At 41.4% G+C, this 13,962-nt stretch overlaps 1 protein-coding gene across 3 annotated transcripts in view; it reads left to right on the plus strand.

Moving 5' to 3' along the window:
* Positions 1-291: 291 nt before the first annotated feature.
* The window catches only part of XYLB (xylulokinase), a 144,474-nt gene continuing 130,803 nt past the window's right edge, over positions 292-13,962 (plus strand). For all 3 annotated transcript variants that reach the window (XR_015734132.1, XM_087893096.1, XM_087893097.1), the window contains exons 1-3: positions 292-550; positions 3,750-3,832; positions 7,929-7,998. Coding sequence is in view for 2 of the 3 variants with exons in the window: in XM_087893096.1 (XP_087749222.1) it covers positions 497-550; positions 3,750-3,832; positions 7,929-7,998 (207 nt within the window). In the remaining variant the exon portion in view is untranslated. The remainder of the gene's footprint in view (positions 551-3,749; positions 3,833-7,928; positions 7,999-13,962) is intronic.

Genomic DNA, 13,962 nt, shown 5'->3' on the forward strand with positions numbered 1-13,962 from the left:
ATAGATAGATAGATAGATAGAAGACAGAGATGATAGATAGATAGATAGATGATAGATAGAAAGAGATGATAGATGATAGATAGATAGATGATAGATAGATAGATAGAAGAAGAGATGATAGATAGATAGATTGATAGATTGATTGATTTGATTTTCATTTTTGTTTAACTTCTGCTTCTAGCATCGCTCCAAAAAGATCCTCCACAGAGAGGCTGTGCGCGTCAGTTCCCTTTCACGCTCTTGCGCCGGACGCTGGTCCGGTCTCATAGAGGTCGGGGAGTGAACATGGAAAACCCTGCATACTCCGGACGTATGTGTGGGCGGGCCGGCCGAGGGGTGGGCAGTCCGGATCCTGCACCACTGCTCCGGAGAAAGCAGCCAGCAGGGAGCGCGGCGCTTGGCGTTGCAAAGGAGGCGTCCTCGTCGCCCGGAGCTGCTTCCACGTCGCCCGCGGCGCCTCCCACCGCGCTCGCCAAGAAGAGGAAGCGGAGTCGTCATGGCCTCGTCTCCTGGGCTCTGCTTCTTGGGGTGGGACTTCAGCACCCAGCAGGTACCGAGCAGGAGGCGGAGGCGTCGGTTGCGGCAGCAGCTGGGCGGGCTGGAAAGAGCCGTTTGGTCCGGTAGCAGCGTCGGGGCTCTGCAGCGCCAAGCGCGCGCGGAGCAGGGAGACTAACCGCGGCTCCTACAGCGCCTCGGAGTGCAGATCCCATCATCCCCGGCACACGGGATGGTAGTTATAGCCTGACTCCCCAGAGAGGATTTACTTGGGAAGTCTGGTTTAAAAAAGAAGCCTGGAAAATAAACAAAACTGGAACTCATTTTAGTTTGGGTAGAAAATTTACTTTTAGCCAAGCTCCCCCCGATGAGACGCCAAGATCTCTCATTCTCATTCTGCCTCTCTCTCATATTAAAATAGTGCTGTATATAAAATTTAAAAGGCCAGGATAAATTAAAAAATCTTTAAATAAATAAAACTTATAATTATTTATATATTAATTGAATAATAAATATTAATTAAATAATCTCTCCCTCTCATCCTTCTTCAACGGAGTGGGATGGGGTATCTTTGGGTAGCTCTGCACATGCTCATTACATTGAGGTACTTATTCCAGGCTTCTGCTCTTGTCAGACAAGTAGGCATAGATGAGAATCTTATATTTTCTCCAGGTCCTTCAGTTATAAACCCAAATAGTTAAGTCACTGACCTATATGATTAATTTGGTTTAGAATCAAAATATAATGGAGGAAACTTTGTAGGTGTTTTTGCTTAAATTTGTTCTCCAGTTTCACCCTGCAGTCATAAGGCCTGTACATAGGACTGCAACTTTATTAGGTGAGGTTCAAGAATCCATTTTACAGTAAATCCTCTGCTCAGTTTCCATTTTTAATGCAATACTACTGTATTTTAACTTGGCAATTTTACGGTGTGAGGACTTTAACTCCCAGAATTCCCCAGCCAGCATTGCTGGCTGAGGAATTCTAGGAGTTGAAGTCCTCACATCTTAAAATTGCCAAGTTTGAAAAGAAATAATCTAGAATTTCACTACTATTTTTGACAGGTTAGGCCGCAACCAACATTTCAAAAGATGTTACTGCCAATCCTGCTACTGTATCTATATCTGCAAATGCATATTTCTTGTATTGATTGGAGACTTTCTTTCCCTCAATGGATTCAATGAGAATTCTAAAGGAGTATCATTAAGCACTGCTTGGAAAATTTCTTAAGGCATGGAGCCCTTTGCCTTGACATTTTAGAGAACTCTGTTTGTTCAAAAGGGATAAACATCATTCTTTTAAAATAATTTTGATCCCTTAGTAAGGCAAACACTGCGAAGTATTGGTATGAGCCGCTTTTAAGACTTCTTGAAGTTTACAACTATATTTAAAAGCAAACCCGACTTGAACTCGCTGAGCTCCTGCATACTCAGATGAGGAACCAAAGGTTAACTGTGTAGTTAACTGCTGTAGATTTCTTAATAGTTCAATATCCGTTAGACCGAAGCAAACTAAAATTAGAGAGAAAGTGCATGTCACCTTATAAATCCTTCTTGCATGTAGATTCTGGATCTTTGAAGGGCAGGTTATATAAACCTCCTTCTCTCTGTGTATCCTGTGCTTTAAAAACTGTGTATCCTGTGAAAATAATCCACAATTACTTTATTCAAAGAGACTATCCAGATGGCAAAGGCCACAAGAATTAAAAATATTTCTTCAAAGCAGTTAACTCAGTTACACACCATGAAGGCCCAGCCATATGTAGCCTCAGGAGCCCTCTGGAATTGTAATTTAGAATAAGAGAAAATGTTAAATCCATGGCTAGGAACTAACCATATTTACTGCATGCAGCTAATTTAATTTTAATTCTTGGACTGATCTTGAAAAAAGCTAAGCAGGTTTAGATCTGATTAAAACTTGGATAAGTGATACATGGAGACCCTAGGACTAATAGATTAGATATAAGATTTTCGGGCACTAGTTGCCTCATTGTAGGATTGTTTTTTCTTATCAGCCCAGGATTTTGGGCCTTGTGGACTTTTTGTATGTGTGGGTAGGTGGATATCATTGTGTTGAAGACTTTCCATGAGGTCAATATTCTCTTCTCTGCAGCCTCAATTTTACTACAGGTAGTCCTCGACTTATTTGACAATTGGGTCTAGAATTTTGGGCATAAGTCAGTGCAGTTATAAACCGAGTCATTATGGGATCCAATTTTACAACGATACTTACCATGGTTGGAAAGCATATCACTGCAGTTGTTAAGCGAATCACATGGTTGTTAAACAAATCCAGCTTCCCCAATGGATGCTTTTTGTCAGAAGATTGCAAATCGTGATCATAGGATGGCCATGGTGTGCTGCAACTTGTTGTAAATGCAACCTGGTTGTCACAGGTCTGAATTGCAATTGTGTGTCTGCAGGGATGGTTTCTAGCAAACAATTGTTCATTCAGAAGAATGGATTTGCTGAACAACAACATGATATAGAAGATGGCCAGGCTGAGCCCGAGGATGAGAGTCAAACACATCCTCAAAAGAGACAGTCCACCCCCCACCCCCACCCCAAGTTCCCCCTTGAAGCCCCTTGTCTCTTATCTAGCACCAATTTGCACTTATTCTAGCTCCTAGTTTCTTGCACTTAACACTTCATTTGCTTAAAGAACATGTGATGTGCTTTTCGGCCATAACAACTCACTTTACAACTGTTGAAAGGAAGTCGTAAAATTGTGTTTGATTGTGTGCTTCAACTTATGACCGCAAAAATTGAAATTCCAGATTCCATTGTGTTTGTAAATCAAGAACCACCTGTATGCAAAGATAAGGAGAAGTAAAATAAAGTACTGAATTATTTTCACATTTTTTTGTTGAAAAAAAAAAAAAAAAAACCTCACCACAGCGGTACCAAGACTGTCATCTTCTATTCCCCTCTTGAGCAGAAGAAAATATAGTTATCTGTCTACCACAAATTAATGTTTTAAAAATTGGGTTTTGTGAAAAACAACAGTAAAGAAGAGCTTGGTCATGCAGAAATAAGGCCTGGGAACAGTGATAGGGAATGGTGAGATATTTTTCCAGCCTAATCGTGAGGATTTCAATCTCTTTTTTAGTGAGGCTCTAATTTGCACCAGGACATTAATCAACGATCCATGCTTTGTGATGGTAGGAAGAAGCTAGCACGAAGTATCACTTTTTAGATCATGTAGAAATGATTGCTTCTTCTGAATTCAGAATTAATAACATGTTCTTTCTCCAGCTGAAAGTAATTGCAGTCGATGAACGGTTGAGAGTCATCTATGAGGACATTATTAATTTTGACAAAGATCTGCCAGAATTTGGGTACGTTTTTCTTCCTTTTGCCTTTGATCTAACATAACTGGTATACTCTAGATTGGTCTTCTTTGGATAAAGAAAATCCTGGGATTTGCAATCCCGACACAGGTTTGCAAATTCCAGAATTTTCCAGATGTGTCGGGCGTTTTCCAGATGTGTCGGGATTGCAAATCCCAGAATTCTCAGTTGAAAGATTTAGCTCAAAAGTTTCTCAATTTTGGCAACTCATATTCAATTTGACAAAGAACACAATGTTTTCCTAGGCACATATCCTTGTTTATGGATTTAGATGCTATTTTGGAACATAAACAATCTTGATGAATGACTTACCCCTGGAACAAAATTCTGTTGTTTTGCTTAACTTTGGGTCAGCATGACATTGCACTTAAGATGACATCCGTCTGGAGTAATTAGCCACATTTTCTGCTGACTAAATCCCAGGTGATGCTAGAGAACTGTGCTGGTTCCCAGAACTATTATTTCTACAGCTTTCTTGGAATAATTTATTCCATTCTTTTTTAACCAACCATCTGAAACTGTAAGAAAAGTTATCCAGAATGCTGGCTGGGGAATTCTGAGGGTTGAAATCCACACCTCTAAAGTATGCCAAAGTTGAAAAACATTGGTCTAAGATGGCTGGAATTTTGGGATTGTATTTACATATATATGTTGCCCATTCCTAAATATGCACTTCATATTTATAGCATTGTTCCAATATCTAAGGGGCTGCCCCAAAGGAGAGGGTTTTTTTTTTTGTCAACCTATTCTCCAGAATGCTGGAACAGAAGGTCCAGGTTCTACTTTTTCCTTAGGCATAGAAGCCAGCTGGGTGATCTTGATCCAGTTACCACTTCTCATTAAGAATTAAAGAATTACAGAGTTGGAAGTGATCTTGGAGGTCTTCTAGTCCAATCCTAATTGGTTCCTGACAAATGGCTGCCCAGTCCCTTCTTAAAAATCTCCGATGATGCAGTCAGTGTGGTGTAATGGGGAAGCTGCTGGATTTATGCTGCCCATCTCGCCAAGAGGCGGCTCTGAACTGCTTACCACCAAATAAAAGCAACTAGATAAAGTATTAAGACTATAAAATATTAACATTGACTTAAAATTAACAAAAATGACAAGGAAGGGAGCAAGATACACTTGGGCAGGGAAGTGGGGGCCTTATTTCAATCCATTCACTACCTCCAGAATGACATGGACCAGTTTGGAGAGCCAGGACAGAGTAGGCTCTTCCAGAAGGCTGAGAGGATAGGGGATAATCTCCCCTGTGTGTGTGTCTGTGTGTGTGTGTGTGTGTGTGTGTGTGTAATTGTGTCCCAGAGACCAGAAACCATGGCAGAAAAGTCTCTTCTGGACTCCACCAGCTGGAATTCCTTGACCGACAGGATCTGTAGCACGTCCTTTCTCTTGGTTCAAGTGGCATGGGCGAGACAGCTTCCCATATAACCTGGACCCATAACTTAAAGATTCTAGTCCTGTCTAATTCATGGAAGCCAGCTGAATGTCTTTGGGCGAGTAATTTCCTCTTAGCCAATGGCCAAGATAGTTTCGTGGAGAAGGTGCGAGACTAGTAATAGAAAGACCTAAATTACAATCCTCCCTTAAGCCTAGAATCCAGCTGGGTGGCCTTAGGCTAGAAAAGTTCTCTTGTCACTTTTGTCTGACTCTTTGACAAGCTAGACAAAACCATCATCACATTATTGATTGACAGCTACACCGTAAGAACTAGGTGAACACAGAACAAGTGGTCCTTGCATCCAAGAAGTAGAGTGCTGAGAAAAACATCAACAACTCTTCTGTTGTCCATTGGAAATAACACACAGTACTTGCAAACAACAACCCTTCTCTGTAAAATATTTTGTCCTTTTCAGTTCTTGCACCTTCCTATGCTAGGAGCAGGTGAAAAAAACCTCAAGTTCTTCATCCCTCTTTTGTTGTTGTTTTAACTGTTCTGTTGTGTTTGACTCTTGGTGACTTTATAGGAAGATCCCAAAGGTGCTTTTTTAGGAGGGAACTGGTTTTTTTCTTTTGAAGTTGTTTCGCTTCTCATCCAAGAAGCTTCTTCAGTTCCGACTGGATGGTGGGGAATGGAAGGATTTATGCTCCTTGCAGACAGCTGGTCATTTGCATCCTTTTAGAGGATCTTTGAAAACACTTGGAGGTTTATCTGTGTCCTCAGGGTCACCTGAGTGGTGCTCTTGATTCTTGTAGTCTGAAGTTTTTCCTCTGGAAATCCATTCTTACTCCCACACCATTCAAAGGATGTTCATCCCAAATTGTATAGCTAAAACTCTGGAGAGATTCTCAGTCATCCAGGCCAAGGTACTTTTTCAGAAGGCAACTGGGCTTTCTTGTTTTTACTTTTGAAGATGTTTCTCTTCTCATCCAAAAAGCTTTTTCAGCTCTGACAGGACAGTGGGGAATGGAAGGATTTATATTCCTTGCAGACAGCTGTTAATCTGCATCCTTCTCCATGCTACCTTGTCAAGCACAGCTTCTTTCATTTGCTGGATATTCATCTTTGTATCAGCTTTGAGGGTATCAAGCCAGCAACCTCTTTGCTTTCCCTTCTTCTTGTTCCACTAAACATTCCTAGCATCATTGACTCCACCAATGAATTTGTACTCATGACATGGCCAAAGTAAATCAGATGTAGTTGTATGATTTTGGCTTCTACTGAAGTGACTGGTTTTATACAATTCAGCACTTTCTCTGTTGCTTGCTCTATTGCTTGTCCATCGTATACATAATAATTTACACCAGCACCCTAGTTAAAAAGCATCAGTTTTTCTTTGATCAGCCATTCTTAGTGTCCATCTCTTACACCTGTAACTCATTATATGGAAGACTATTGCTCTAGTTAGCCTCTTTTGGAGGATTCAAAATAATGGCATTCCTACTTGATAATTGTGGAGATTGGAAGATGTGCAGTCTTTGCACATTTCTGGGATATATTTTCTTAATTTGTTTTGGAATGAAACGCAAGTACTGTATTTTTCAGAGTATAAGATGCACCGGAGTATAAAATGCACCTATCCTTTTTGGTGAGGAAAAGAAGAAAAAGAAATCTCCCTCTGCCTCTGAGCAATTTTGCCTCCTTGCAGCAAACAACAAACAGCAAACAGCCTGCTTTTCTTTCATTTTTGTTTTCAGCATAGCTTGATTAGCACAAGGGAAAAAAAATCTGCTCCAGCAATTTTCCTCTTTGCAGCAAGCAGCAGAAGCCTGCGCAAAACAGCTGAGAGCAAATCAGCGGAGAGTCGGGAAGCCGATCCAATCAACTTGTGCTAATTAGGCTGTGCTGAAGCTGAAAGGAGCTGCTTTTTCTTTCTGTTTGCTTGCAAGGAGGTAATTGCTGCGAGGCAGAGGCCAAAGGGTGGGGGCCAGTGGGTGGGTGGGGCTACATTCGGTGTATAAGATGCACCTAAATTTTCACCCCCTTTTAGGGGGGAAAATGGTGCGTCTTATACTCTGAAAAATACGGTAGTCATTGACTTATGACCACACTTGTGGCTGGTTGCTAAGCGATAAAGTCATTAAGGAAGTCATCACATAACAGACCCAATTTTATGACCATTTTTTCCATGGTTCTTAAGCAAATCATGTCATTAAGTGAATTTGGCTTCCCCAATTGATTTTGCTTGTCAGAAGCTGGCTGGGAAGGTGACAAATCATGCTAATGTGACTGCTAGATGCAGCAATTGTAAATGTGAGTTGCCTGAAAGCACCCAAATTGCAATCACATAACAGCAGAGGTGGTCACTAAACGAACTGCTGTAAATCAGGTTTACCTCTACTAATCAGATTAGATCAGGAATAACATGGCTATATCTAAAGCATAAGTGAAAGTGTCCAAATGTGTATTAGTTCAAAAAATAAATAAATAGCCCTTTGGTTTATTTACTGGCTCAGAGCTGCGTTTTAATACAAGAAGGGAATGCATCCTTTCCCCCCCCCCCAATACTGTAATTGAAAGTTGTGAGTTTAGCTGTCCCTTTTATGCACGTTTGATCACTAGACAATTGTGTTTGGGGAGACCCAGAGCAGAAAAACAGGTTGCTGTAATGCTATTTGTTCTTAATATTCTTATTTCCTGCAGCACTCAAGGTGGCGTGTACATTCACGATGACAGATTATCCGTCTCTTCTCCTGTGTTAATGTGGATCAAGGTAAGAATTAATCTTTTGTTCGTATGGCCAGTGCTTTCTGAATATGTCATTTTGAGGATTTGCTTAGATTTGGGCAATAAAAACCCACCAGACTCTTATTTCGCTGGCAAGGAAGAGAAAACCACTGTGGTATGTAGCTATTTTTTTTTATTTGGGAAAACCATGAAACTGTGGATTTTCAATTTGGATTTTTTTTCCCCCCCCTCTAAAAGAGCCAAATATGTATCTGCTCCTTTGAAGCCAAGAGGCTGGCATTGGTCCTGTATGGAATACAGTTTAATCCAGATGTCAGCCATGAGAGATGAGAAAGAATTTAAACTGTTTCCTAAGAGAGTTATTTCAAGCAGAAAGCTATGTGCCAATACCTTGTTTATGTTTTGAGGCAGGATTTGTAAAAGTAGAAATGAAGGCATGGCCATTATGTTCAGAAATTGGCTAAAAACCCACTTTCAGCCTCAAGATGTCACACATCTAATAGATAGTCCTAAACCTATAACCTCAATAGGACAGTGGTGAAATGTAAAATTTGCTACTACTGGTTCTGTGGGCGTGGTTTGGTGGTGGTAGGTTAATATGACTGAGTGGGCATGGCCAACTTTTTTTAAAAAACTTTTAAAGCCATTTTTTCTATAACCTCTTCAGCTGAAGAGGTTGTTAAAAAAATGCTTTTAAAGCCTCTGACGATCCCAGCTGACTTGCCTGATCGGCAGAGGCTTTTTTTCCTTTTAAAAACATTTTTTCTATAACCTCTTTGGCCGAAGAGGTTGCAGAAAAAAATGCTTTTAAAAGCCTCTGATGATCACGCGGCTCAGCTGGGATCATCAGAGGCTTTTAAAAGCATTTTTTTCAACCAAAGAGGTTGTAGAAAAAATGCTTTTAAAAATAAAAAGCCTCTGATGATTGCGTGGCTTAGCTGGGCAATGGAGGGGTGGGCAGGAATTTTTGCTACTGGTTCTCTGAACCACCCGCCTCCATCGCTACCGGATCGGGCGATCCGGTCCAAACTGGGAGCATTTCACCCCTGCAATAGGGATAAGAAAAATGCACTTCTAAAAGTTATGGTCATTAAGTGAGGCTTCACATAACCACAATAGATTTTATAACTGTGGTCTTTAAGTGAATCACCATGGACATTAAGCGAGACATTATGTGACTTTGTCAGCTTCCCCACTGATTTTGCATGACAGAAGCCCTCTGGAAGGTTGCAAATGGTTGATTACATAACTGCGGGGACGTTGCAACGGTTGTAAGTGTGAAAAATGGTGGTATGCTACATTTTTTTTAGCACAGTTGTGACTTTTAATAGAGAATAGAATTCTTTATTGGCCAGGTGTGATTGGACACACAAGGAATTTGTCTTGGTAAATACGCTCTCGGTATACATAAAAGATACATTTGTCAAGAATCATAAGGTACAACACTTAATGATAGTCATAGGGAACAAATAAGCAATCAAATCATACTAGGAAACAGTCGATATAAATCGTAAGGATACCAGCAACAAGGTCACAGTCATACAGTCATAAGTGGAAGGAGATGGGTGATAGGTAATGATTGCTAAACAAGGGGTCCTAAGCAGGGGTGGGTTCTAAATTTTTTTACCACCGGTTCTGTGGGCGTGGCTTATTTTGTGGGTGTGGCTTGGAGGTCATATGACTAGGTGGGCGTGGCTAGCTGGTCAGAGTCATTTCTGGAAGGTCCTCACACTTACGACCAGTCCTCGCACTTACGATCCGACTCATTTGTTTGCTTTTAACACTGATCAGCTGTAGGACGGCCCTTTGAAGCCCCGCAGCAAGAGTTTAAACAGTTTTTTTCCCTCTAGTCATCAGCTGGGACTCAGGAGGCAGCAATAGATTGGGGGTGGGACCAAATAAAAGGTAAGAATAACGTGGGAGGGGGTGGGTGGGAGGGGGGGGGGGAGAACCGGTTCGGTGACATCATATTGTCACCGCTACCAGCTCGGCCGAACCGGACCGAACCGGGAGGAACCCACCACTGGTCCTAAGGCAAGGACTACCTGTATTCTGCCTGGTAAATATTAATTAGTCTAGGAAACCCAATCTAAATGACAAATTGTATTAATTGGAGATTCTCGAGTTAGATACTGATGCTCTTGAACAAAGAATAATTCCTTCTATCGGGTATAACATATTTCACTTTAAACCAACATTACATTTGATCCAAGCAATACATTTTTGTTTGTACATTGTACACTTTACACTGTTGTGTTTAACATCTTACCACTAGAATAGAATCCAATTATTTTCTTGAAGATTTAAGTGAACTGAACTTATATGGGCAGTCCTTGATTTACAATCATTCATTTAGTGATCGTTTGGAGTAGAAAAAAATGACTAATGACCAGTTTGCACATGACTGTTGCAGCAACCCACTTGGTCAAGGGATCAGAATTGGGGTGCTTGACAACTGTCACGCATTTATGACCATTGCACTGTCTTCGGACCATGTGATGACGGTTTGCGACCTCCAACTTGCTTCTAAGAAGCAAAGTCGGGGCGGGGGGGAGGAAGCCAGATTCACTTAACAGTTGTGGCAAAAATGGTTGTAAAATGGGGCACAACTCATTTAACAACTGTCTAAAGACTCTTCAGTCTGACCTAAATACTCAGTAAATGACTTGGCTTTTTACTTGGAGCACCAGCTGTTTCAAAAAGGATTGCGCAGTAACACATGGTTTTGATGTCTTCATCCAGACATGGATAAAGCTTCTTGGGTTTGGGGTACTACAAGTACCCTAATCCCCAACCCTACTAGTACAGATAATCCTCAATTTACAACAGTTCATTTAATGACCATTCAGTGTTCACCGCCCTGAGTCCGAAAGGAGAAGGGCGGTATAGAAATTTGAATAAAGTAAAGTAAAGTAAAGTGTTGCAGTGGCACTGAAAAAAATGACTTAAACCGTTTTTCAACCTATCATGGTTGCAACCATCAAAGATTCAGATGCTTGGCAACTGACTCATACTTACGACGATTGCAGTGTCCTAGGGTCATGTGATCCCTTTTTGGGCACACTCCTGACAGGCAACATCAATAGGGTGGAGTCAAGATTTATTTCACAACTGAGTTGCTAACTTAACAACTGCAGTGATTCACTTAACATCTGTGTCAAGAAAGGCCGTAAAATGGGGCCAAACTCACCTTTGCAACTGTCTCACTTAACAACGGAAATTTTGGTTTCAATTGTTGAGGACTACCCGCGTTTTTCTTCCAGCACTACAGATTGTAGGACATCTGTGTAAGCACGATAGCTCTTCCCTTAGTGAACCGAAGCGTCTGGTTTTCCTGCCGATTTGGGTCTAACTTAACCAGAAGATCTGGACAAACACACGGTCGCAAAGATTTTTGTTTGTCCTGCTGAGTGAATAGTTCGATATTCACGATATTCATAGTTCGATAGGCCTGTGCCAGAATTTGTTGCTAATAGAAGGGAACTCCAATGCATTAAGATATTATGAGATATGATATTATGTGGTGGGGCAGTGGTTGGAATGAAGTCCTGCAGGCTAATTCTGCTGACTGCAGACTGACAGCACTTTGGCAGTTCGATTCTCACCAGGCTCAAGGTTGACTCAGCCTTCCATCCTTGTGAGATCTGTAAAATGAGGATGCAGATTGTTGAGGGGGAATAGGCTGACTCTGTAAACCGCTTAGAGAGGGCTGTAAAAGCACTCTGAAGCGGTATATAAGTCTTAAGTACTATGGCTATTGCTATATTCCTCCCAGGGGTGAAATCCAAAATTTCCCCCTACCAGTTCTGTGGCGTGGCTTGGTGGGCGTGGCAGGGGAAGGATATTGCAAAATCTTCATTCCCACTCCACTCCAGGGGAAGGATACTGCAAAAACTCCATTCCCACCCCACTCTGGGGCCAGCCGGTTCTTTGCCGGTTCTCTGAACTACTCAAAATTTCTGCTACCAGTTCTGCAGAACCTGTTAGAACCTGCTGGATTTCACCCCCGATTCCTCCACTCTTGAATGTTCCCGCTTGCTATGGGAACTTTGTAAGCTTCTTTTTCTTTGCAGTTGGCAGAAAGCTACTCACAGGAAGGCTGCCTGTGAAATATTTCCTCCCCTCCACCCCCCGTGGATGGTGTGTCTGGAGGAATGGCATTTTTCTTCTTAATAAGAGCTGCCATAGATTCCAATAATTGGCTGCTCTGCACTATCTGTGTCATTAGATGATTCAGCTACTTAGTTCAGCATTATTAAAAGTGGGTTATGCAAGGCGCTATTATGTTTGCCAGACAATCTATAATTTGTTTGTTTACTATCTCTCAATGTTCTTGAGATTTCCTTTGATGATGCAGTTTTTTTTCCCCCTGCTTCTTTAAATAGTTGCATTTTTATACCATCATTCGACCTAGCAGATGTGATCATTCAAACGTGATGTCAACGTTTTGTCCTGGCTGATAATGCAATTTTCACATAATTGCATCGTCTCGTATTTAATTTAATTCTTATTATCGTATTTGTATTTCATTCTTATCAAAGCTTTATTGGTCTTTTCCAAGTTTTAATCATAAACAATGTTCCCCCTCCCCCTTTTTTTTTAAAAAAGAAAAAGGAAGATAAACCATTCTTGTTTCCATCTGGATGATGACAGTTGATATTTTAATTCTTGGAGGATTTTTTTTTTCTTCTTTTTTTTGAGAGGAACAGACAGAAATTTCTCCCAAGGTTCATTTGTTAAGCATGTTTTGCCCCATTTTACAACCTTTCTTGCTACAGTCGTTAAGTGAGTCACTGCGATGGTTAAGTCGCTTAACCAAAATTTCCAATTTTCCTGCTGGCTTCCCACAAGCAAAGTCAATGGAGAATCTGGCAGGTAACACATTGCAGGTAGTCCTCGATTTACAACAGTTCACTTAGTGACCATTCGAAGTTACAACGGCACTGAAAAAAGGGATGTGACTGTTTTTCACACTTAACGACTGTTGAAGCATTCCCAATGTCATGTGATTTACATTCAAATGCTTCACGAAGTGGTTCACATTATGATGTTTGCAGTATCCTGGGGTCACCTGAACCCCTTTTATGACCTGACAAGCAAAGTCAAGGGGGCCTGGTGGCTCAGCAGACTGATAGCATTGTGATTAACACCAGCTGTCTGCAATTACTGTAAGTTCGAATCTCCCCAGGCTCAAGGTTGACTCAGCCTTCCATCCTTTCTAAGGTAGGTTAAATGAGGACCCAGTTTGTGGGGGCAATAAGCTGACTTTGTATAAAATATACAAAAGTATGAAGGCTATTGCTTAATGCACTGTAAGCTGCCCTGAGTCTCCGGAGAAGGGCGGCATATAAATCAAATTTAAAAAAAGGGGGGGGGAATGAGATTCACTTAACAACGGTGTTAATTTGACAACTATAGCGATTCATTTAACAAAAAGTGACGTTGTAAAATAGGGCAAGATCATAAGTCACTTTTTCCAGTGTTGTTGTAACTTTGAACAGTCAGTAAACGAATGGTTGTAAGTCGAGGACTTCTGTACTCGGAAGCTATCCCTGGACCAGAAGGAAAACTTATCTTCCAAACATGCTTCTCCAACCAGCCCATGGAGAGAACCTCACAGGGCTCAAAGCATTCCTGTGAACAGATACGAGTCTAGACTAGCGCTTATTCTGTCAATTGTTTTCAAGTAAGACAATATTTAGGAGAAAAAATAAGTGGTACAGGTAGTCAGTGACTTACAATAGTTTGTTTAGTGACCATTTGTAGTTACAATGGCACTGCAAAAGTGACTTAGGTGTATTTTTCACACTTACAACCAGTGGTGAGTTCCTCCCGGTTCCGCCTGGTTCCGCTGAGCCGGTAGCGGTGATGATATGACATCACCGAACTGGTTCTAGCCCGCCCACCCCCCGCCCTCCCACCCCCGCGTTATTCTTTACCTTTTATTTGGCCCCACCCCCAATCTATTGCTGCCTCCTGAGTCCCAGCT

This window comes from Pantherophis guttatus, chromosome 4 (assembly GCF_059756535.1).
Source record: "Pantherophis guttatus breed Tessera chromosome 4, ASM5975653v1, whole genome shotgun sequence".
Taxonomy (NCBI): domain Eukaryota; kingdom Metazoa; phylum Chordata; class Lepidosauria; order Squamata; family Colubridae; genus Pantherophis; species Pantherophis guttatus.